Here is a 23,032-nt window from a genome sequence, read left to right as displayed (position 1 = left end):
AACTCTGGAAATAGACCCAGGAACAGGTCATCTTAGAATAAGTCCTTCCAAGAAAAGGAAACTAGATAAACCTACACCACCTCCAATTCCTTTAAAGAAGAGTGACATTGCTACTTCTCCTTTAAGGATTCCTTCTCCACCTCCTCCTCCACAATACATCTCTCCTATCCCATCTCCAGCACCCTCATTAACCCCAGGTTATAAAAGAAATACAAGTCTGCCCCAACTGACCCTGTTTACATTAAAGGCCAGCTTCCCTTCGATTCCTTGGTGGTCTCCAATGCCAGGAAAAGGACTAACTCCCAGACCTCAGGCGATGCTCCACCGCCTGATAAAGAGTCTAAACTCTTGGATGCATCTGGTAAAAGAACAGCATCAGAAGAATCCAACATATGGATAATTGCCTACACACAGGCCTTACTGGCTAGGTACGATAGGGCACACTATGACGAACTAGAGACCCTACGACAACACCTTCCAGATCAATAAAAAACAAGGGCCAATGATCTCATCCAGCAAGGTAAACTAATAACCAATACCTCCATTCGATGTGCTATAGATGCGGCAGACACGGCCTCCCGAGCTATTAATAAAGTATTCTCTTACGCAGGCATGCCTGGCTATGGATTTCAGGGTTAAAACCAGAGGTTCAGACTACCATATTAAACCAACCCTTTGACCAGGAACATCTATTTGAACCTACTGTAGATTCATCTTTAGAGAAGATGAATAAAGATACAGGTACTGCCAAATCAATGGAAGCTTTGCAATCCCAAGCTCCCAGAAGTTCCTCCTTCGTTGCTCCTCTTATAGGGGCACCTCTAGACGCTTTAACACAGAATACGCCTCCACCTCCTATAAGAGTCCCACACAGAACTCCTCTACCAGAGGTTATTACAGAGGAGGCTATAGGGGCAATATTAGCTACCAGTAGAGGCAAAACTACCAATACTCACACTACCTCCACCTCCAAAATGACTTACCACCGCCCCCCCCGGACCATTCTACTCTGGTCGGGGGAAGATTGATACAGTTCCTACCTGTCTGGAACACCATTACCACAGACAGGTGGGTGAGACAAATCATTCAATCCAGTTATTGCCTGGAGCTCACTTCAACTCCCCCAAACATACCACCCAAACAGCGTCCAAATTCAACATAGCATTTAACGCTTCTAAAACAAGAGGTGCTTTCCCTCCTACAAAAACAGGCAATAGAACCAGTTCCCCTGCACCATCAAAACACAGGGGTTTACTCCCTGTATTTTGTGATTCCAAGACCCATCTTGGACCTCAGACCATTAAACCTATACATACAATCAGACCATTTTCATATGGTCACTCTTCAACAAGTCCTTCCTCTAATCAAACAAGGCGATTTCCTCTCCACTTTAGATCTCAAGGACGCTTACTTCCACATTCCCATTCACCCTGCTCTCAGGAAATATCTTCGATTTGTAGTGGACGCTCAGCATTACCAGTTCAAGGCTCTCCCATTCGGGGTCACCACAGCACCCAGAGTATTCACAAAATGTCTAGAAGTGGTATCAGCCCACTTAAGAAGACAACAAATTCACGTCTTCCCATACTTGGACGACTGGCTCATAAAAGCCAAGTCGCATACCCAGTGTGTAAATCACACACACACCACAATCCAACTACTTCACGACTTAAGGTTTACAATAAACCTCCCAAAGTTCACCCCCCTCCGTCCCGCATCCAACAATATCTAGGTGCCACAATAGACAACTCAAAAGGCCTTGCATATCCCAATTCAGCCAGGATAGCAGGTATGCAAGCCCTTATAACAAAACTCCAACTGCAACACACACTTCCAGCTCGAGAGTTTATGCAACTAATAGGGACGATGGCCTCTTGCATATTCATAGTACCTCATGCAAGACTCCAGATGCGCCCCTTACAGGAATGCTTGGCACCTCAGTGGAACCAAGCTCAAGGTCAGTTAACAGATCTGGTGTTGGTGGACGACCGCACACATCACTCTCTGCAGTGGTGGATTACCCAAAACCTTTCCAAAGAGCAACCGTTCCTAGAGCCGGTACCACAAATCGTGTTAACAGCAGACGCATTGCTCACCGGCTGGGGAGCTCATCTACTGCATCACACTATACAGGGCAAATGGACACCTCAGAAAAAGCTACTCCGCATCAATAATTTGGAGCTACTAGCAATCTTTCTGGCATTAAAATCATTTCAGAAACATGTATCAGGCAAAGCTGTCTTAGTCCAGACGGACAATATAACAGCAATGTATTATCTACAAAAACAAGGGTGGACGCACTTTCTCCTAGCTCTCTCAACTAGCACAGAGCATATGGAGATGGGCTATTCCTCAAAACATATTCCTTTTAGCCCAACATCTTCCAGGAATACAAAATCAGATGGCAGATCTGTTAAGTCGTCAGACACAACAGATTCACGAGTGGGAACTTCATCCACAAGTCCTTCAACCGTTTTTCAAAATGTGGGGGCATCCAGAGATAGATCTCTCACCAAACATTCAAACACAAAATGCCCAAGCTTCGCCACCAGATATCCACACCCATTGTCCAAAGGCAATGCAATATGGATGAATTGGTCAGGCAGATTTGAGTACACTTTTCCGCCTCTCCCACTCATTTCATTAGTGGTACCAAGCTGCATCAACACTCACTAACACTGATACTAGTTTCTCCAACATGTGCCACACAGCCATGGTACACAACATTGCTGGAACTATCAGTAGTGCCGCACGAAAAACTACATCTCTCCCACAACTCTTAACACAGAACGATGGAGAGATCAGACATCCAGATCCAGCACAGCTCAGCCTAGCGATCTGGCTCCTGAAGTCCTAGAATTTGGATACCTCAATCTTCCACCTGATTGTATGAACGTTATCAAAGAGGCTAGGCGTCCCACCACTAGAACCTGCTATGCAGCAACGTGGAAAAGATTTGTGATATACTGTACCTCTAGATGCGTCCATTCAACACATCACATGTTACCTGCTGCATCTTCAAAGATGTAATCTAGCATACACATCAGTTTGATTACATCTCACTGCCATAGCACCTTACCTACAAAATAGACAACATTTGTCATTGTTCAGGGTACCTGCTATTAAAGCATTTATGGAAGGTCTCAAAAGAATAATTCCTCCCAGGATACCACCCTCTCCAGTGTGGAATCTAAACATCATCCTCACTAGGTTAATGTGTCCTCCATTCGAACCTCTACATAAATGTGGGCTACAATTTCCTACATGGAAAATCGCTTTCCTTGTGGCTATCACATCTCTCAGAAGAGTCAGTGAGCTACAGGCACTAACTATTCAAGAACCATTTTTACAACTCCATCATAACAAAGTGGTTCTCAGAACAAATCCCAAATTCCTTCCTAAAGTTATTTCTCCCTTCCATCTCAACCAATCTGTAGAGTTGCCAGTCTTCTTCTCGCAACCACAAACAGTAGCAGAAAGAGCTCTTCATACACTAGGCATAAAAAGAGCACTTCTGTACTATAGTGACAGAACAAAACCTTTTTGCAAAACAAAACCGCTTTTTGTTTCCTTTTCCCCACCACATAAAGGCAATCCCATATCAAAGTCTGGAATTGCAAGGTGGATTGTCAAATGTATACAAATTTGCTATCACTTTCTGTCACTTTTCTATCACTTTCTATTACCCCTAAAGCCCATTCTACTTGCAAAATAGGGACTTCAATCGCATTTTTAGGGAACATTCCCTAAGCTACATGGTCAACACGGCAAAAATTCACAAAACACTATTGTGCAGCTTTGCAAGCAAAACAACAAGATAGTGTGGGCCAGGCTGTACTCAAAACACTATTTCAGACTACTGCAACAGATACTGGTGGTGGCTGCTTAGAGACAGTACTGCTATGCAATCTATGCATAGTGTGTGATCTGCAGCACATATGCCTCGGACGGAAAATGCTACTTACCAGTATACATCTGTTCGTGGCATATAGAGCTGCAGATTCACCCACGCCCACACACCCACCCACCTCCCCGGCTACCTTGATCTGTTCCAGTATTATCTTAATTAGATACAACATACATGGACATCTCTTTCTGTTTCTCACAAAACTCCATCATTTGCTTCTTGGTGAAAAAACAATCGGAAGATGGGGTCGATGCCCATGCACACTATTGTCCAGAGGAGTCACCCATCTCATGACTTCCAAAGACTTGTTCCAAGACAATAAAAACCGCAAACATCCAAGCCTAACACCAAAAGGTGATCTATGCATAGTGTGTGAATCTGCAGCTCTACATGCCAAGAACAGATGCATACTGGTAAGTAGCATTTTCCTTTTCAACATTTTTGGCAACGATTTTTAGTGTGTACGTTTCTCAACATGTTGAAGACTTCTGGATTCAAACCATGTGGTGCCTGCCATTGTATCAAGTCGATGACGGATTCACACTTAATTTTTCTCTAGTGCTTGGAGCGCAACCATGATTCGAAGTCGTGCTCCAACTGCCGGGCTGTGGCTCCAAAAGCTTTGAGGAAGTGGTCCTTAAAGCTACTTGCAGCCCGGCGCTCTGCTCCGCACTGTTCGCCCCGGCAGTGTCGGTGCAGTTCGAGAGGAAGGTCTGGGCATCATCAGGAGTACTAAGTCCTCGTCCTCCCACTCTTAAGTCATCGGGCCGGTCAGGAAAGATGCATAAGAAACAAAAGACATTGAATTGGCTGATGTGACGGAGGAATCTCCACTCTCTAGGCCTCGTTCTGCAGAACCTACACCTGGGTCAGCTTTATTGCCTCCCTGCCTTTCGGGTAACCGAGCGACCCTCCCCCAGCTTAAAGAATTTTATGACGCCATGTGCCTCATATTTGGGCGACCTAACCCTCCTGGCGCGCCTCTGGGCCCCGGAGGCTCAGAGGGGACTCCATCGGGTTCCACGCCTGCGGAGCCAGTGAGAGCAACCAGGCCCAAGTCATTCTTGTGGCTCTGGACTGGGCACGGAGAGTCTGGTATCCTGAGCTTCTCCAATTGAGCATTGATCCTCTGATCAGCCTGCCTCTTCGGGAGGATTTTCTGTTGCAGCAGCAAGGGAGGGTCCTCCACCTGAACCTGTCAACCCTATGCCTTCTTGCGGGGAGATTGAGCGGCATCAGTTGCTAGCATTCGACCTTCCTCCTGAAGTCAATAATGTTATTTTGACAGCCAGACGTCCCTCTACCAAGAATGTATAAGCCTTAACCGTGGGCGGAGCTGGCATAGTGCCTCTCCGGTCCGCTCCCTCCCCACTCCCAAATCATTTAAAAAGATATGAAGAAGTGACTTAACTGTCTTTCTGCCACTTCCCCTTCCTGGATGCTCTCCTTCCTGCTCCTCTCTCGCGTCGTCTATCTTTTTTAACAAAAAAAAACACTACGTTATAAGTCTTGCGCATGCGCAACACGTACAACGTGTTTTTGTTTTTTTTAAAGATGTTTGACGACGCAAGAGAAGAGGAGCAGGAAGGAGAGCGGCCAGGCAGGGGAGGCGGTAGAAAGACAGGTAAGTCCGTTCTTTAAATCTTTTTAAATGATATGGGGAGGGCAGGGAGCGGCTAACTTTTTGCCTAGTCCGTGTTCGCCACGGAGCATGGAGTAGGCAAATCTCTGCAAAGTCCGCTCGCGGAGCGGAGTTACCCGCCCAGGGTTAATACTCCTGCCGGTGGAACAAATTTGTAAAATATTGGATAGAAACATCTATTGATCTTCTTTCTGCTCCCTTCTTGCAAGTCTTATTGTTTTTTGTACCCTTGCACAGAAAGGATGTGCTCTGGGAGCTCTTAAAGGGTACCTTTCGGCCTTGTCTGCCTTCTTGAGGCTGCCAGACCAACCCTCTTTATTTAAATCCCCTATTGTAAACTGGCTTTTTAGGGGCTTGTACATATGTTCCCACCTGCCCCTTTCATCATACCACAGTTGGACCTTAATTTAGTTCTTATCTTCCTAATGGGTGCTGTGTTCGAACCTCCGCACAACTGCCTAATCTGGATGCTTACCAGCTAACAGACTTTTTAGTGGCAATAACTTCTGCCAGGAGGGTGAGTGAATTGCAGGCTTGTCATACAAGCCTCCTTACCTGACGATCTTCCCTGATAAGTTGGTGCTCTGCACTAGGGCCTCTTTCTTACTGAAAGTGGTAACACCATTCTACGTGGGGTAGTCAGTCACCTTGCCTACTTTCTACGCTCCTCAGCACCCCTCTAAAGAAGAGGAGCAACTCCACCGTCTGGACCCAAAAAGAGCATTGTCGTTCTACCTTGACTGTTCTAAAGAGTTCGAGGTGAATGAGCAACTATTTGCGGGGTACGTTAGATCAAAGAAAAGTTGTGTGTTGCAGAATAGGACTATCTCGCGATGGGGCATCCTCTGCATCAACATTTTCTCTGCTCTGACCAAAATGCAGCCTCTTAAAGGCTTTTGGGGCTCATTCCACTAGAGCTAACACTGCTACCACTACCACGGCATTGCAATGTGGAGTTCCAGTCCTTGACATTTATCAGGCAGCAACGCGGGCATATCTGCACACGTTTAACAGAGCTACGGCTCCTACCACAGCATTGCAAAGTGTCGATCCAGTCCTTGACATTTGTCAGGCAGCAACATGGGCATCCTTGCACACGTTTACCAAACGACAGTCAAGTCCGAAGGGACAGCTTTTAGTAGCTCTGTCCTGCAGGACATGCTGGTCTAACCTTGTCTGCAGTCCCTCCTCTGGCGATGGTATTGCTTGGCTATCTATTCAAAGATAAGCAATCTGCGGCTAGATGTCTGTATCAGATGGACAAGTTACTTTCCTTCGGTAACGCCTTATCTTGTAGATATAATCTTGCCACAGATTTAATACCGACCTACCCATCCTCCCCGCACTGCAGACAGGTTTTTAGGGTCAGGGCTGTTCCCTTTCGGGGCCCTAATTGTTTTAAACACCGCAATGTATGTGCACTTCATGGCTCTGCACTCCTGGCATGGAGAGTCGTGAAAAGTAACTGACTTCAGCGTACCAAGGTGGCACCTATATAGGTGACGCAGATGTCAGTTTCAGAATGCACACCACAGACATCCCACTGAGTCAACGGACTCCACCTACCGGTGCACAAGGGTATTGCTCGTGCAAAAGTCTTCCGAATCCAACCTGACGCCTGGAAAATTCAAAGGTAAGGAATCTGCAGCTAGATCATGTCTCTTCCAGATAAGGCATTACCAAAGTTAAGTAATTTGGCCTTTAACGTGCTTCTTCTGATTTTCATGCTGGCTCAAAGCATTTGTGACAGAACAGCTTTCCAATTGCTCACTTTTATAACTGTGAGTGCTGACTTCAGAATTCATCTTTCTAACCTGGATTCTCTGCACTTTTTTGTTGGATACCAGGTATTTTAGAAGCTAAAAAGGAAAGCTCAAATGCATTCCACACTTTACATAGCATAAATTATAACAAAGACTGTTAAGACCCTAAAATCAAAATGGAGAAATGTTTGTCTAATAGTTAAGTCTTTGCCTGTTTATCCAGGAATTGTGGCCCAAGTGCCCGCATTTTATCAATCCATCCAGCCCTGGGCAAAACAAGTTATCTCCTAATACCATAATTCCAGCATCTCTCAAGAATGGGAGTATGTCTAAACAGGTTGTAAAGCAGTACTAATCCGATTGAAATCAAACCTTTATGCGACATTTTTCCTAAATGGTGATACTTTTGTAGCTAATGATAAAAATGTGTACCTATAGTTTGTAGTCTTTCAAAACCGAGCCATGAACATCTTCTGTGTTTTGAGAAAAATAAGTCTGTCAAATAAACGTTGTTTCGGTTACACACCGTATCCAGAAAAGTACATCAAAATCACATCAGTAATAAACTTGTAACATTCCATTGTGCAAAATACAACATACAAAAACATCGGAAAATAATACAAAACATAGGCTCAGTAGTAGAGTAATTATGACAGGCCTCAATACGTCCAACAACCTATCTGGCTTTTTTCGAGTCCTTCCTTCTTGCATCCAACTGATATAAAAACAGGTAAAGAGTAACAAAGTTATGCAAGACCCAAAGAGCAATTGTGATTAAACATGAAACAGAGACATAAAAATTCATTAAAACTACACAGAATCATTTCATAAGCAAAAAGTGGCTCAAAATGCCCCAAAGAAGTGCTTATTTGCTGGTGTCCGCGAGGCAAAGAGAGCCCCACTGATTAGAACAACAAGGATTTTCTTCTGTTCATAGCAAATTTTAAAAAGGAACAAATAATAACACAGTTATGTTATAGCAGGATTTATAGCGCGCACAACTACTCCTGAGTATCCTGTCGCGAAGCAATAAAACATAGCTTTGAAAAAATTATTTAATAGGCCTGTTTAAAAAGGTGGGTTTTGAGGAGTTTTTTAAAACATCTTAAGTCCTGAGTGTGGCGCAACGCTACGGGTAGGGCATTCCAGAGAATGACTGCTTTAACCGAGAGGGACTGGCCACCCATTCTAACTCGGCGAAAGTGGGGAATTGCCATCAATCGCTGGGCAGCCGACCTTAAGGATCGTCGAGGGATTTAGAAGGCCACTCTCTTCTTAATGTAGGAGGAGCCCACATCATGTAAGGCTCCATGTACTAGAACCAGGGCTTTAAACTGTACCCTCTGGGCCACTGGCAGCCAATGAAGTGAGGACATTTGCGATCTTATACTGGTTCGTTTAGAAATGCCAAGGAGAAGTCTCGCCGCAGCATTCTGGATAAGTTGGAGCTTATTAGTCAGATATGCCGGGATGCCAAGAAAGAGCGCATTGGCGTAGTCCAAACGGGACAGGATAAGAGCCCGGGCAACCATTTCTTTAGCCAGTTGTGAAAGCAAAGGAAAAAATCTGCCTAAGGACTTGAGGGTTCCAAAGCAGACACCTGTGAGTCTTTTTATGTGTTCAGCAAACCTCAGGTCTCCTCCGAACCAGATGCCTAAGTTCTTGGCTGGGCCTTCCTCAGTTAGAGGGCGGGGAAAATCAGGGGGCTACAGCGCTTCTGTGAACTGAGAGGGAAATTGCCCATATAATATGATCTCAGATTTCCCTTCATTACATTTTAATTTCGCCTGGGCAAGCCAGGTGAATACGTTAGCTAGACATCCTCTCACCGTTTCTATACCTACGTTCGAATCGTCCCAGGTAAACAGAAGCTGGGTGTCATCAGCGTAGGACATAATCTTGGCGCCCAGTCCTTCGGCCAGGAAGATCAGAGGGGTCATGAAGATGTTAAAGAGAAGCGGGCTCAGTGTCGAGCCCTGAGGAACCCCCGTCTGAACCTCTCTGGCCAAGGAAGAATACGGGGGCATCCAGACTTGCTGGGACCGAGATTTCAGGAAGGATTCCAGCCAAGACCACACAGTACCGGAGAGGCCGATGGATGCTAGTCGCGCCAGGAGAAGTTGGTGAGGTACCGTATCGAAGGCGGCAGAGAGGTCCAATAAAATCAGAGCCGCTCTGCCACCCTTATCCAAACATTCCCTGATGGCCTCCGTCACCTCGACAAGGGCCGTCTCCGTACTATAGGAGGATCTAAAGCATGACTGAGCTGGATGCAGCGTCCCCGAATCTTCGACAAAAGCATTCAGTTGGCGGAAGGCCACCTTCTCGCAGACTTTGGCCAGAGCAGATAGCAGGGAGATAGGCCGGTAGTTGGCTGTTGTAAGTGGATCAGCCGATGGCTTTTTTAATAATGGAAGGAGCTTAGCCTGCTTCCATTGTCTCGGCACCATACCCGACTGCAGCGACCTGTTAACCAAATCAGTAACTTCCCTGCCTATGGTGTCTGCCACTCCGGCCAGCACCCTGGCCGGGCAAGGATCTGATGGGGGTCCAGATTTCAGTGACTTCAGGATGGTGAGTATCAGACAATTCTACTGGGGTAAAGTGGGAATGGAGTTTCATGGAGAATTAAGTTGTTTCAAATCAGGACGGCACCACATTTTCTACTTCCCTGTTCCCTAATAATTGGTATTAAAAACCTTTTTGTGAAAACTAAATAAAATTGACCTAAAAAAATGAAATGAAGCAGGCTCTAGGGGAAGATTCATCACAAGGGCATATTAAGATTGTAGTTGAATCAAATTGACCAAGAGGGAAACCGAGATGCCATCTCACAAAACCTAACCTAGGGGTCGATTATGATGGCGGACGGATTGCCTCCGCAGGGCTGGCGGGGGCAATCCGTCCGCCATTCTCCCTGAAATAACCCCCCGCCACATTAGGATGGCTGGGGGGTCCGCGGCGGACGGCAAGACAGTCCGCCGCTTTTCCGCCGGTCGCCTTGGCGACCGGAGGGAAAAGTGCTCACATATGGTGGCGTTGTCTGCGAGACACCAACAACCATATTAAGATGCTGGCGGTCCAATGCCTTTCTGGAAAGGCATACAGTCTTTGCTTTGGGGGCCCGTTGTGGGCCCCCAGGGTGAAGGGGGGGGGGGGGTGGCGGGGTGCACATGGGGGATACCTATGGTACCCCCCTGCAGTTGCATGCACAATGCGGCAGGCACCACATGGTGCCTGCCGCTTTGTGCATGCAAATACACAGCATGCATTTTTAACTTTGCGGCGGGTGCCGCTTAAAGCTGCACCCGCCGCAATGTTAAATATATAGTATGTGACCGCCAGGGTGGCGGTCACATCCTAATTCCAACGGAGGGAACGCCGCTGCCCCTATGGACGGTCCGTCCGCCATCATAATCGACCCCCAAAATCGGATTAAGAGCAATCTGTCCCAGGTACTATCGACCCACTCTAGGTACGTCTCTTAGGTTGGTGTCATTTGGAGCAAAACATACTCCCTTATAGTAATTTTTTAGATTTCGTTTTTCTCCCTTTGGCAGTGCCTTGACACCTTAAAAGTTTCTTTTTAACCCAGACCGTATCGGGTTAAGTCATGGCAATGGGATTAGAAAAGAGGGCGACCCCAGGTTTGTCAATTCCGTCTTTATGTATTTGAGCCAGGGGATTCTCTGGCCTCTATCGCATGATAGGCAGTCACTGATGACCTTCCTGTTAAATGATGCATGTGGGTTCTCCCAAATAGAAAACCACAGGGCATGGAAGTGCAGGAAAGTAGAATCTGCTTATATGGTTACCCCCACTTTTTGCCTGGTGCAATGCTCTGTCTGACTAGACTGACTGGGATCCTGCTAACCAGGACCCCTGTCTCAGTGGTTTCTCCTCTAAATTGGTAATGGTAAGTACTTGGGTACCTCCCAGATTGGATACTGGTGTGCCCGTATAAGTCCCTAGTATATGGTACTGAGGTACCCATGGCATAGGAACACCAGAGGTCCCCCATGGGCTAAAACATGTATTATGCCACCCATGGGGGACCACCCAAACTATAACTACAGGCCTTCCATTGTAGGCTGTGTAAGCTGGTGCTAGCACCGCTTATGAAAGATATAGGTTCCCTGTATCTAAGGACACTGCACTTGAAACCTATAAGTGACCCTTAAAGCAGGCCTTTCAATCCTGAAGTCAGGGTGCTCAGTTCTAAGTGTGAAGGGGCCCCTGCATGAGCAGGACACCCCTACAATCTTCAGAGTCTATTCTCCCGGGTTGTAAGTGCATTAGCCCTTACGATACAAAGAGTGGCCATGCCTCATTATGCAATGGCCATCTCTAAACTGGCTGTAAGGAACCCTGTCATGTTTGGTATCAAACATGTTGGAATCATACCCTCACACCGTAAACTGTGTGGAAGGTATGATTCCATGCACTGTAAAGCTCCTCCAGGAGGCCCTCAGTGCTCCTGGTACCAGTCTTCTAGACCCAGACAGCACAGCATGGCTGCTGATGGCCAGACACACAATTCTGCCCTCCTGCTGCTGAGCCAAGCTCGGCCAGGGGAAGACAGACCAATAGGTAGCCTATCACAGGGAGGTGTGACTTCCTCCCAGACAGGGTTTAGTGTATTGGGGCCGGTTGGGAGTGCTTGCCAGCGCCACTCAGTCTGATTGAGGGGCACAATTGGTGCCCTCCTTGCATAGTCCAGTTCAAACCAACTCAGGGAACCGCTGGATCCCGCTCTGGTGCAAAACTGGACAAAGGACATGGGAGGATCCTCCCCACTGGCCAACCCCTCCCCTGGGAGGAAAACCCGAATTGTCCCAACCTTTCCCTTAAGGTACTTAGGGTCTTACCTGTGGGTGGGTCTCTAGATTCGTCATGGGACAAGATTCCTTTCAAGATACCAGTTCTTCCACCGTCTGGGCACTCTGGACTTTGCTGGACTGTGCTCTGGCATCAAGACTGCAACTAGGAAGTTTCCTGCTGCTCCTGGTCTCGTCGCCCTGCTCGTCTGCTGCAATTTCCATGCCAGTGCTCCATACAGGAGCCTGTGGACATCCAAGACACCTTAAGGAATCTTCTTGGAGTGAAGGAGTCACTTCCCTGCATCTGCAGGCACCGCATCTAAGCTGACCGGTATGCTGATCCTGGGCTTCCACGGACTCTGAAAGGCTCAGCAACACAGGTGGTGGTTCTCCACATCCCTCAAGGCCGGGCTAATCTTCTCATCAAGTTTTAGGCCAGTATCCCTAGTCAGAGCCGCAGGAACCGAACCCCTGTGCACTGCGTCAACTTGCTGTTGCAAAGGCTTGTTTGTTGGCTCCCGTCCACCAAGATAGCTCCAACCTCAAGCGTCTCCGGTGACCAAGATCTTCGTCCGTCCTGCATCACTTGCATAGTGGGCCTGCATCTTTGGGGAGCTGCTCGAGGTCCTCTTGTGACTCCAGTGCCTCCAGCCTGTGGGTCCTCTTGAGGGTCTTCTTTGATTTCAGTGGGTTTCCCTGATTGCTCAGGGCCTGCTCTGACTCCCCTGCTTGTGGTGAGTCACCTGGACCTTGCTGGTCCTGACACTGCACCTTCTTCGCTTTCCACGTTGTTTGGAGTTGCCAAGGCTTGTTCGTGCTCCCAAAGGACACCAACCCCTCAACTCTCGACATCCGATGTGGGACAGCTTGTGAACGGCTCCTGGTCTTCAACAGAGTCGCCTGGTCGGCAGAGCTGCTGCTCCAAGGTCATTGTCAACTCTCCTGCAACATCCGACTTAGGTGAGCTTTTGTCTTCCGGGCCTCCAGGTCACTGACAGTTGCCAAAGACTCTGTCCCTTCTGCTTGCAGGTACTTCTCATCTTGAATCCACCGTTGGGTTCCACCTGACACTTACGCTTTCTCCAGCAGCGGCATCTTCCTGAAGTCCACCATTGAGTTTGACTGCAGTTTCCGTCGCCATTTTACACCTTGGTGTAGGTATCCTGATTCCTAGGGTATTCACATTTGGGTCGGCTCGTCAACCTTCTGTCTCCCACGGGATTTCTTCAGGGTCTACTGGAGAAGGGTCCTTCTTCTTTAAAATTGCAATCGCGACGTACCCATTGACTGTTTTGAGCCTGCGATTGTGTTACCATTCTGCACAGGCCTCCGTGGGGTTCCTGGTTACTTACCTCTGGTGGTTCCTTGCGCCCCCGGCATTTCTACATCTTCTGGGTATAATCTCGACTGGAGTCATGGTTCGCAGACCCCTATTTTAGTATATGGTTTGGTCTCCCCCTGGCAACCACTGTGTATATGTGCTACTTACCTGTTTCTATTGTAAAGTATGGTGTGCATTGTGTAAATCTCCGGCCAGGAGATATCTGTGTGTGTTAGTGAGTGTCTTATAATAAATATTTTTTTTTATAAATACACTGTGTGGTTCTTTTTCACTTAATATGTATTAATAAGATTATGTTCTGGTGAAACAAGCTGCTTTACACTCCCTCTGGACTATGCCTGAAGGCTGCTCTCCACAGCTACCACTTGGAGAGCTTTCTAAGGATGGTGTAAGACCACTAAAATCACCATAAGGGTCTTCTAGATTAGTGCAGGGTGCCCATGTACATAAGTGCAAAAACAACAGTTGATGGACAGAATGCAGAACAATGTCATACATTCACCCCAGTACAGAGATCTGGGCCTAAATCCATTGTTTTTTTGCTCACCACACCACCCCAGTTCAGTCATGGCCATATGCAAATCCGCCTTGACCCTGTGCCTCATGGGAACAATCCAGCCCGAACTGCCAAGCCATGTCTTCCCTGGACCGGAATCAAGCATCCTAGGACTGGTTTCTGGCTATTAGCCGTCTTCATCCAGGATAGCATCATCCCCTTTGGTATAGCTTTGTTCACCCTAAGTTGGCAGGGTATGCCCAGACGTGGGTCCCTTGCTCACTCTACCACTGGATTCAAGATAGCCTGGCTGATGAGGATTATGAATCCGAAACTGGTCCCAGGATGCTTGTTTCTGGTCCAGGGAAGACATGGCTTGGCATTTCCAAATGAGGTCGCACACTGCTCGTCCCATCAGCGTATGACCCCTGAGCATGATGGTCGATGTAGTAGGTATCAGCGGGTGCGCTTTTACCCGAGTCTTGAATCTTGAGGGTATTCACTGATGTGCGTGCCATCCCTGGACACGTGTTTCGCGTTTATTAACGCTCGTCAGCAGTGATTAGACGTGTGCACGGGGTTGCTGTATGGGCTGCCGAAAATATTCGTAGGTCCAGATACCTCTTATGGCGCGCAGGTGCGGAATCTCAAGGACGTCACCTTTACCGGCTCAAGGGAGCCTGTATAAATAGTATTTCCAAATGAGGTCGCACACTGCTCGTCCCATCAGCGTGTGACCCCGGAGCATGATGGTCGATGTAGTAGGTATCAGCGGGTGCGCTTTTACCCGAGTCTTGAATCTTGAGGGTATTCACTGATGTGCGTGCCATCCCTGGACACGTGTTTCGTGTTTATTAACGCTCGTCAGCAGGGATTAGGCGTGTGCACGGGGTTGCTGTATGAGCTGCCGAAAATATTCGTAGGTCCAGATACCTCTTATGGCGCGCAGGTGCGGAATCTCAAAGTCGTCACCTTTACCGGCTCAAGGGAGCCTGTATAAATAGTATTTCCAAATGAGGTCGCACACTGCTCGTCCCATCAGCATGTGACCCCGGAGCATGATGGTCGATGTAGCAGTGTGGGACCTCATTTGGAAAGATATGGCTTGGCAGTTCGGGCTGGACTGTTCCCATGAGGCACAGGGTCAGACTGATTTGCATATGGCCATGTCTGAACTGGGGTGATGGAGTGAGCTAAAGAATGGTGATGGATTAAACCCAGACCAGTTGACTGGGGGTGAGTGTTTGATTTGCTCAAACGCTCCGTCCATAATCCCCTTTGGTATCGCTTTGTTCGCCCTAAATTGGCAGGGTATGCCCAGACGTGGGTCCCTTGCTCACTCTACCACTGGATTCAAGATAACCTGGCTGATGAGGATTATGAATCCGAAACCGGTCCCAGGATGCTTGTTTCTGGTCCAGGGAAGACATGGCTTGGCGGTTCGGGCTGGACTGTTCCCACGAGGCACAGGGTCAGACTGATTTGTGTATGGCCATGTCTGAACTGGGGTGGTGGAGTGAGCCAAAGAATGCAGGAGGGGCACCTAAGAACTGCCTAAGCACCCTATTCTGTTCACCCTGAAGGGAATTAATGTTAGAGTATGCCCTTGTGCCTGACCCATAAGTGCGAATAAGGAGACAGTTATTCCTGTATACCTCTAACAGAGGGGCATCGTTTTTTTACTGATGCAGGAGACTAGATTAAAATATCCCCTTAGTCAATGCTAGTTGTTTAAATCCCATACAAACTGGATTGTCGGCCTGAGGCTTACATTAATTGTAAGCCTAAAACAAAAAACGTATCAGCACCACAGAAAAAAGCAATGATATCTTATTTTTCTGAGTGTTTTGTAATCGCAACACCAAAATCTCTACGTTCCGGTGTTTTGTGTGTGAGCACCTCGTACTTGTATCATATATATTTGGCCAAATTATTTGGTCCAATTAATTCTAGTGTTGATAAAATCGTAGCATCATCAGTTATTTTTGCCTTGTGAAATGGTTATTGACCTGGTCCTTTTTGCCAGAAAATCATGTTGATCGGCAACACTTCTGTAACGAACTGGCATATGACCAGTCAACTAAGACATGGATGGATGGGTCATTTTCCTGTATCTGACAAATTCTGGTTCGGCATCAACTTTTCTGCTTGATTAAGAATGCTAGCTGAAGGTTGGCTTTGTATGTAGTAAATGCTCTTGTAACGGAAAATAAAGTAAAAAAAAGAAATGAAGACTAGCTAAAGCTGCAGCGAAAGCCAAGATTACATTTTATCAGCTGCATTCCTCCAGTATGGCCACCTCAAGATGTGAAATCTTTTGGCCTTGCTTTTGCGTTGACATGTTTAGCCAAGAATAGCCCTCCTGCACAGAGAAGCAGTGTTATGTATTAGCAAAGCTCCGGCTAGTGAGGATCGAAGGAGGTTGAATGCTGAGGTTCGTTGCCAGCTATGAGCGCTTTGCTTGCTACTCTTTGTACTGTGCTCCAGCTGTGTCTTTCCACAGTTCATTGTTTAGTCATTGCCTACAAAGCTCTGCACTGCTGCAAACTTTAGTACTTCCCCCTTCTTGCTAACTTATCATTGAGCAGAATGTCACTCTTAGCAGTCCTGGGCGAAATTGTGATGTCTACACACCTACACCTAGTGCTGGACTGGTTCTTGTAGCTTTAGCACCAGATATTTATATAGTACATTCCAGATATTGAATGCAGTCTTAAGACTGAAATGATCAATGCATATATTATTGTACCTTAGGGTTACTTCTTTGCTCTTGATTTAGGTTTTCTTTGTTGCTATAAAATGACAATTAGATACAAAAGGGTCTCTCCCTGCTATAGGTGAGCAAGACATGAGTTTCCCATTAATTTGTATTTTTCTTCATTGTCTTTTCAAAGCAGGTTGTAAGGATTTTTATTGATTTTATGCTTGTGTTTTTTGGAATGTATCCCGGTTTACTGCATGTAGTAGGTACACTTAAAGGAACCTATAAGCTATAAGGAACGGACAGTAGGAAATGACTCATGGTGAAGCTATCAGTTAAAAAGAATATTTGGTAATGGAAGGCCTACCATCAACAAGTCTTATCTTTACTTTTGAGCATTTTTAGTACGTTGAGGCGCAGTGCCATGCTCCACTTCCACAGAGACCCATTCAGCCTCCAAATCATTAACCGTTGAACGTGGTTTAACACAAATGAGCATTCTCCTCTTGTGTTCTTTACAGACAACCAGACATAATAGAGTCCCCACTGACTGGTGATGATGAAGAGCAGAAGACCCCTCCCTTTGAGGCAGAGGAACGTAAGTAATCCTTCAAAAAGTGGACTTTGCTTTCAGTCATATTAGGGATACGTAGTTGAGAGGTTGCATCCCCACTGGTCAAATTCCCAGACCCCCAGGAACGGTAGCAGAGTAAGCGTGTATGTTACTGACCCTTGCAAGGTCTAATACCTGAAGTAGCTGGAAAATGATAGCAGAGGGGGGTAATATTGAGGGTTGACTTAAAGAAAGATTTAGTGACCCTTGAATGCCCCCAGATGTGGTCTGAATAATGGGCCCTGCAGTATAGGCGGGAGAGCAAACAAATTAACGTGGCAAGCCAAGCCTTGGGTCTGGCTTGGCTCTAAGAGCCATTGCTCAAGCTAAACCATGAACATGTTCAGCATGTAAATCATGAAACAAACATCATAAGGAAATACATTTTATCATATTGTTATAACATGCAGAGTAATTTCTCTTTAGTACTTCATATAATCTCTCTGCATTTTTTCATTAAACACAAACTTAGAAACATTCATGTGTGACTCCGCTGTGGACTCTTAGGGAACTCAAAGGCAAGTTAGTTTTGTATTTCGTTTTTTATGTGCATCCTATGTGTGGCCTAGATTCTTATTATACATGGAGAAATATTTTAGTCTATTAAATCAAACAGAATATTGTTTTACTGTGCATATCATAAACTGCCATATTTCAAGGTGCTCTTTTATGCAATAATAAAGAAAATGGAGACACAGTGAAATAAAATGGGCTAAGATCACACAGTTTGGGGAAGCCAGGATTGAGCCTAGGTTTTCTGGTTTCAAGTTATGCAATTCAACCATTTAGATGGGTGTCTCTTTCCCTCTCCTGTTTTACATCAAATGTTTATTTTTTGTCTTATGAGCAAGTGGGAGAAACCAAATGAAAGTTCAGCTCATTTTGGACTTGATGGACCAAGAGGACCTTGAGCTGAGCCTGAGACGGGCATCTGGCTTGAGCCTTCAGTGGCTTACCCACCTCTGCCAAAGAGTAGGAAGGTGCCACCCTACCTTACAATAATAAAGCCAAAGTTAGAGCAGACACTATCTCCCACAGTATCATTAATACAGAATGTATTGCTTGTAAATTCTTGCTGTTGTATTAGATCTTGTGTCATGTGCTATATGCTGGTGCTTATTCCCATTTCCACTCACATCATTGTAAATGTATACCGAGTTAAAAGCATGCTTTGCTTAACATAGGTGATATACAGGAGCTTTCACCTGCCTACTCGCCCCACCCACTAGTTTAGCCGCACCTTTGATTTCATTCTCACCAAAAATCCTTCTGTCTCTTTGTAGGAAAGTGAATTGTTATTTCTGGTGGGTGGTCTCAAGGACTAATAACACTATCCTTTCAGGGTGAACCCCAAAAGATGTATTTCCTGATTGAGTCTTTTTTTGTGAAGCTCGAAAATCCTTCAGCAGGGGAAGCTGTCAGCTGGATCTGAGGAAGATGCATCAAAATCGGACACCTTTACTGGGGGGGGGGGGGGGTTAGCCTGTTAGCTCCAGAGGTCTTAGAAGTCCAAAACATTTTTAAGTGCTAACTACAGGGGGTAGCAGGTCTTGCCAGGGATCCTCCCAGGTCACAGACGGTAGGTTTAGTCCTCTTCTGATGTTCCACAGTTTCAGAGATGCTTGATGAATATGCTTTGGTGTGCCACATACGGTTGGCAACAGCCAGTGTGTGTAGATAACTCCTGGACACTGCCTATCCAATGTGGAAAAATTTCCTGGGATCAACCGTATTCACTTTTTCAGCAATTCCTGTTTGTCCTACTGCAAACAATACCACAGTGCCCTTATTCCTAAATTTCAAGATGAGGAAACCCTGTATCCCTTCTGCAGAGCTCTTGTGTGTGTGTCCACCCAGGTGTGGCCAGGGAAATGAGCAGTTGAGAGTAGCTCCCCTCTAGGTTTGGTGCCATCCTCAATGGAGGGGACAAACTGTTGCCTTCTCCGGGTCTCACCATTTACTTATGAGAGGACAAGCCCCTTTACAAGTTAATGAAGTTACAAGGTCCGCCGTAATTGGTCTTCCTGCAAGAGGAAGAAAAAACGCGCACATATCCAGGGCATTGTTCCTGCTGTGGGAGCAGTTCTCACTCCTCATTAAGGCTAAGTATTGACTGAGCGGCTGCTGGAGAGCTAATGCAAATTAGCCTCCAGGAGCTTCAGGCAGGAAAAAGGTAGCTGTCTAAAAGTAAAATTTTCTAAATGTTTATGAAACATTTAATTTCACCAGTGAATTGGACCTAGAATACATTTGAAAATTAGTCTTTGAATGACTTGTAGCCATTTCCTGACAAAATGTTACACATTATGGATTATAATATGTTCTTTGACATTTTTTAGGATTGGGCTACAACCCTGTCCGTTAAAATAGCTTTTGAGGCATAGTTACTAGAGGAGCATGCCTATTTTAATTGGGCACTTTTCTCTTTTAAATATCCAGAACCCTACCTTGAGGGCGACAAAGGTGTACTTATGGGTGACTTATTGATATTTAAAAGCAGGGTTTGCCACATGTCATAAGGGGTTATTTTACAGTTGTTAGAAGAAAACCTGTGCACTCCTCAATGTACGCCAATTTATAAATAGTTAATCAAAATGTCACTGGTTAGTGTGCTCGTGGGTATAATCCTCCACTTATAGCTGATGCAAGCGCCAGGATGCCCTTGGGGTGACAGGACCGCGCTATACAAGTATACATACAATACAATACAAAGTCAAACACAATATGCTCGTATAGAAAACTACAAGCGTCCCCTTAAGCACTACTTCAGGTACTGTGAGTAGTCTCCACTGTTAATCAATATTATCGTAGTTTTTTTCCATCCGTCTTAATGACCAACAAGTCTTTTGTTTCCAGTGTGACAACCTCCAGGTGTGTAATCTCTTCATTCCTTAAATTTCACCATTAACAGACGGCTTTACAATCCCGTGCTCTCTGATCCCGAGTGCATTTCAGGCCTGGGAGACCTGTCATCAGGGGTGAAAGTGTTCTTAAATCAGTAGAAAACAGTAACACAATTAAATATTTTGTATGTGGTACATTTCAGCAATAATTTCCAATAGTAAGTTTAGATTAGCACATAACAAATTAAATGGTAAACAACCTTTACCATGCGGTCAAAACACCGCAGTGCCATTACGACGCATCTTTTACAACGCAAGTCGTTACCACGACTTGCGCTGGAGGGCGCTCTAGACTAAGGAATAGTAGATTTACTATTCCAACACCTTCCCTACTGTACGTAGGCTGGAGTTGGAATAGTAAATCTTGCTATTCCTAAGTCCAGCACCCTACAGCGCAAGTCGTGGTAACGACTTGTGTTGTAAAAGATGCGTTGTGATGTACCACGATCATTTTGATCGGTTGTAACATCATACGTCCAATTAAATAATACAAATCCACCATTTATAGCAATAGCATATGCCAATTTCATGCATATCTTCATTATTTCTAATCATCAATTTAAATCAGTCTGACACAAATCAATATGTACTTAGATCGAGTGCTATCCTACAACCTACGTTATATGTCTGAGAACGCATAGAACATGGACTCCTTCTTCCTGGCCGCTTGCAATGGAAGGTTCTAGGTGCCTGAGAAATAAATGGAGTTAGGATCAACTACAAAATACAAATTATAGTGTTACCCATTTGGTCACACGTAAAGCTCAGAGTCGATTGATGGGATTAAGTATGGATTTATCCGAAATTCACAAGCTGATCTAAATCAGTCGCAGAAACATAGTATAAAAGTACAGAATCACTAAAGGATATCCGAAGCAACATATAAAATTGATCCTCAATAACCGAAAACAAATGAGGAATTCGGTAGCTGCTATACAAAGAATGAGAAATTAAGTCTGATGTGTACATTGAACGTTTCTATACTCTTGCCTATACATGAGGTTGTCTACTGAAACCTACTAAACCCTATTCAAACCTGGGAATCAGATGTTGCAAAGATGTCTGTACCTCTTAGAGACTAAAGGGAATCTGAACAAAGCTAAAGTGTAGTACCCAATTATACCCACCCAAAGAACATTTGAGAATTCCAGGTCACGTCCAATTATTTCCCCTCGTCAAACAAACTTGACAACCACACTCGAGATTTCTTTCCTTTAGTCTACATCAGTGGTTCCCAAACTTTTGACTCCTGAGGACCCCCATTGAGTCACCACTGGAAGCCGGGGACCCCCAAGCAATTTGTATGAGTTAAATTTCAAATATTAAAACAGTAATTGAAAAAAAAAAAAACACGTGTCCACACAAAACAAATACTCAAAGTACTAAGGATTTTGGGGCCAGATGTACGACCATTTCATTTAGCGCCTCGCAATTGGTGACACAATGCAAGTGGCAAATTGCGAGTCGCTAAATGAAATGTACAACAGTGTGTTTAACACTGTTTGGGATTCCCAATGGGGTCGCAAATTGCGGGGCTCATTAATATTAATGAGCCTCTCGCAATTTGCAAGCCCATTGGAAATGCCCGCCCTCCCAGGGATGGTGGCCTGCTGGGCTCAGCAGGCCACCATGTCTGGGACTGCTTTTAAAGAAAGCAGTTTTTAAAAAAGTGCAGCCCGTTTACCATGCATTTAAAAAAAAAAAAAAGAAAATGAAACGTTTTAGTTTCATTTTTTAAGGGCAGGCAGAGGTCCCTGGGACCCCTGCCTGCCCTTAAAAAATAATTTTGCATGCATTTGCAAAGGGGAAGGGGTCCCCTGGGGACCCCTTCCCATTTGCAAATGCATTACCATCTACTTGAAGTAGGTGGTAATTGCAAGTGTTTTGCGACCAAAAAACATTTGTACATGGTTTTGAGACTCCCTATTTGGAAGGGAATGCCCCTTCCAAATAGCAAGTTCCAAAACCTATTTAGAGAGTCGCAAACAAATTGCGACTCACGAAATAGGCTATGTACATGGCCCAATAGGTTTTTGCATGCGCAAACAGGTTCACGAACCCGTTCGCGCATATAAAAACGGATCGTACATCTGGCCCTTAGTATTTTATATTGAAGGAACAGCCCCTCTGTCACATGTGTTTCATTTGTTTTATAGCATCTCTCATACCATTGTAGGGTGTCAGAGCACTTTACATCACACACATATAGAGACATTGAATCATACATGTAAATCAGTGTGTATATAAAATGTTACATAAGGTAAAGGGGACTACAAGGTTCACATGTCATTCATACTGATAGACATTTTTAAAGAGTGCTTGGTCTGGAAAAGCACAAACTCAGGATTCAGAACATAACACAGTGGCTAGTAAGATTAAAAATGTATTTCCGCCCAAATAAATCTTTTTAGCAGCATCAGGATAATGAATAACTGGGAAAAACATAAGTTACTAACTGGTACCATGCAGTTTGCAAGCAGCTCTTTGATGACAGTTTATAGGCCCCTCTGCTAGATTATGATTGCCACTTATGAAGTGCACAGTAACAAAAGAATCTCTGTGACAAAAGCAGTAACCACGAACCTATGCACATAAAATACTGCTTTTCTAAAATGCATGTTACACGTTCTTTGCAGTAGGCACATTAACCCTCTGTGCTACATTAGTTAAGTCAAAGCTGCCACTGAACAAAACTCTCCTCATGCTCCAGCAGGTACATTAATCACTGGCATGATCTTGACACTTTTATTGTTGCTGGAAAGCTGCTAATTACACAAGAAACTTTATGTGCTTTTAAAACTGCTGCCTACGGACCCCCTGGGAATGTGTCACGGACCCCTGGGGG

General features: G+C 45.3%; 1 protein-coding gene across 10 annotated transcripts in view; it reads left to right on the top strand.

Annotated features, from left to right (window-relative positions):
• Nucleotides 1-23,032, top strand: part of STAT2 (signal transducer and activator of transcription 2) — a 1,031,780-nt gene that overhangs the window by 656,475 nt on the left and 352,273 nt on the right. For all 10 annotated transcript variants that reach the window (XM_078689090.1, XM_078689088.1, XM_078689089.1 and 7 more), the window contains one exon: nucleotides 17,193-17,269. In XM_078689090.1, coding sequence (XP_078545216.1) covers nucleotides 17,193-17,269 — 77 coding nt within the window. The remainder of the gene's footprint in view (nucleotides 1-17,192; nucleotides 17,270-23,032) is intronic.

The sequence above is a fragment of the Lissotriton helveticus genome, chromosome 1_1 (assembly GCF_964261635.1).
Source record: "Lissotriton helveticus chromosome 1_1, aLisHel1.1, whole genome shotgun sequence".
Taxonomy (NCBI): Eukaryota; Metazoa; Chordata; class Amphibia; order Caudata; family Salamandridae; genus Lissotriton; species Lissotriton helveticus.
The sequence above is the reverse complement of the archived record's forward strand: the minus strand, read 5'-3'. Positions and strand labels throughout refer to the sequence as shown.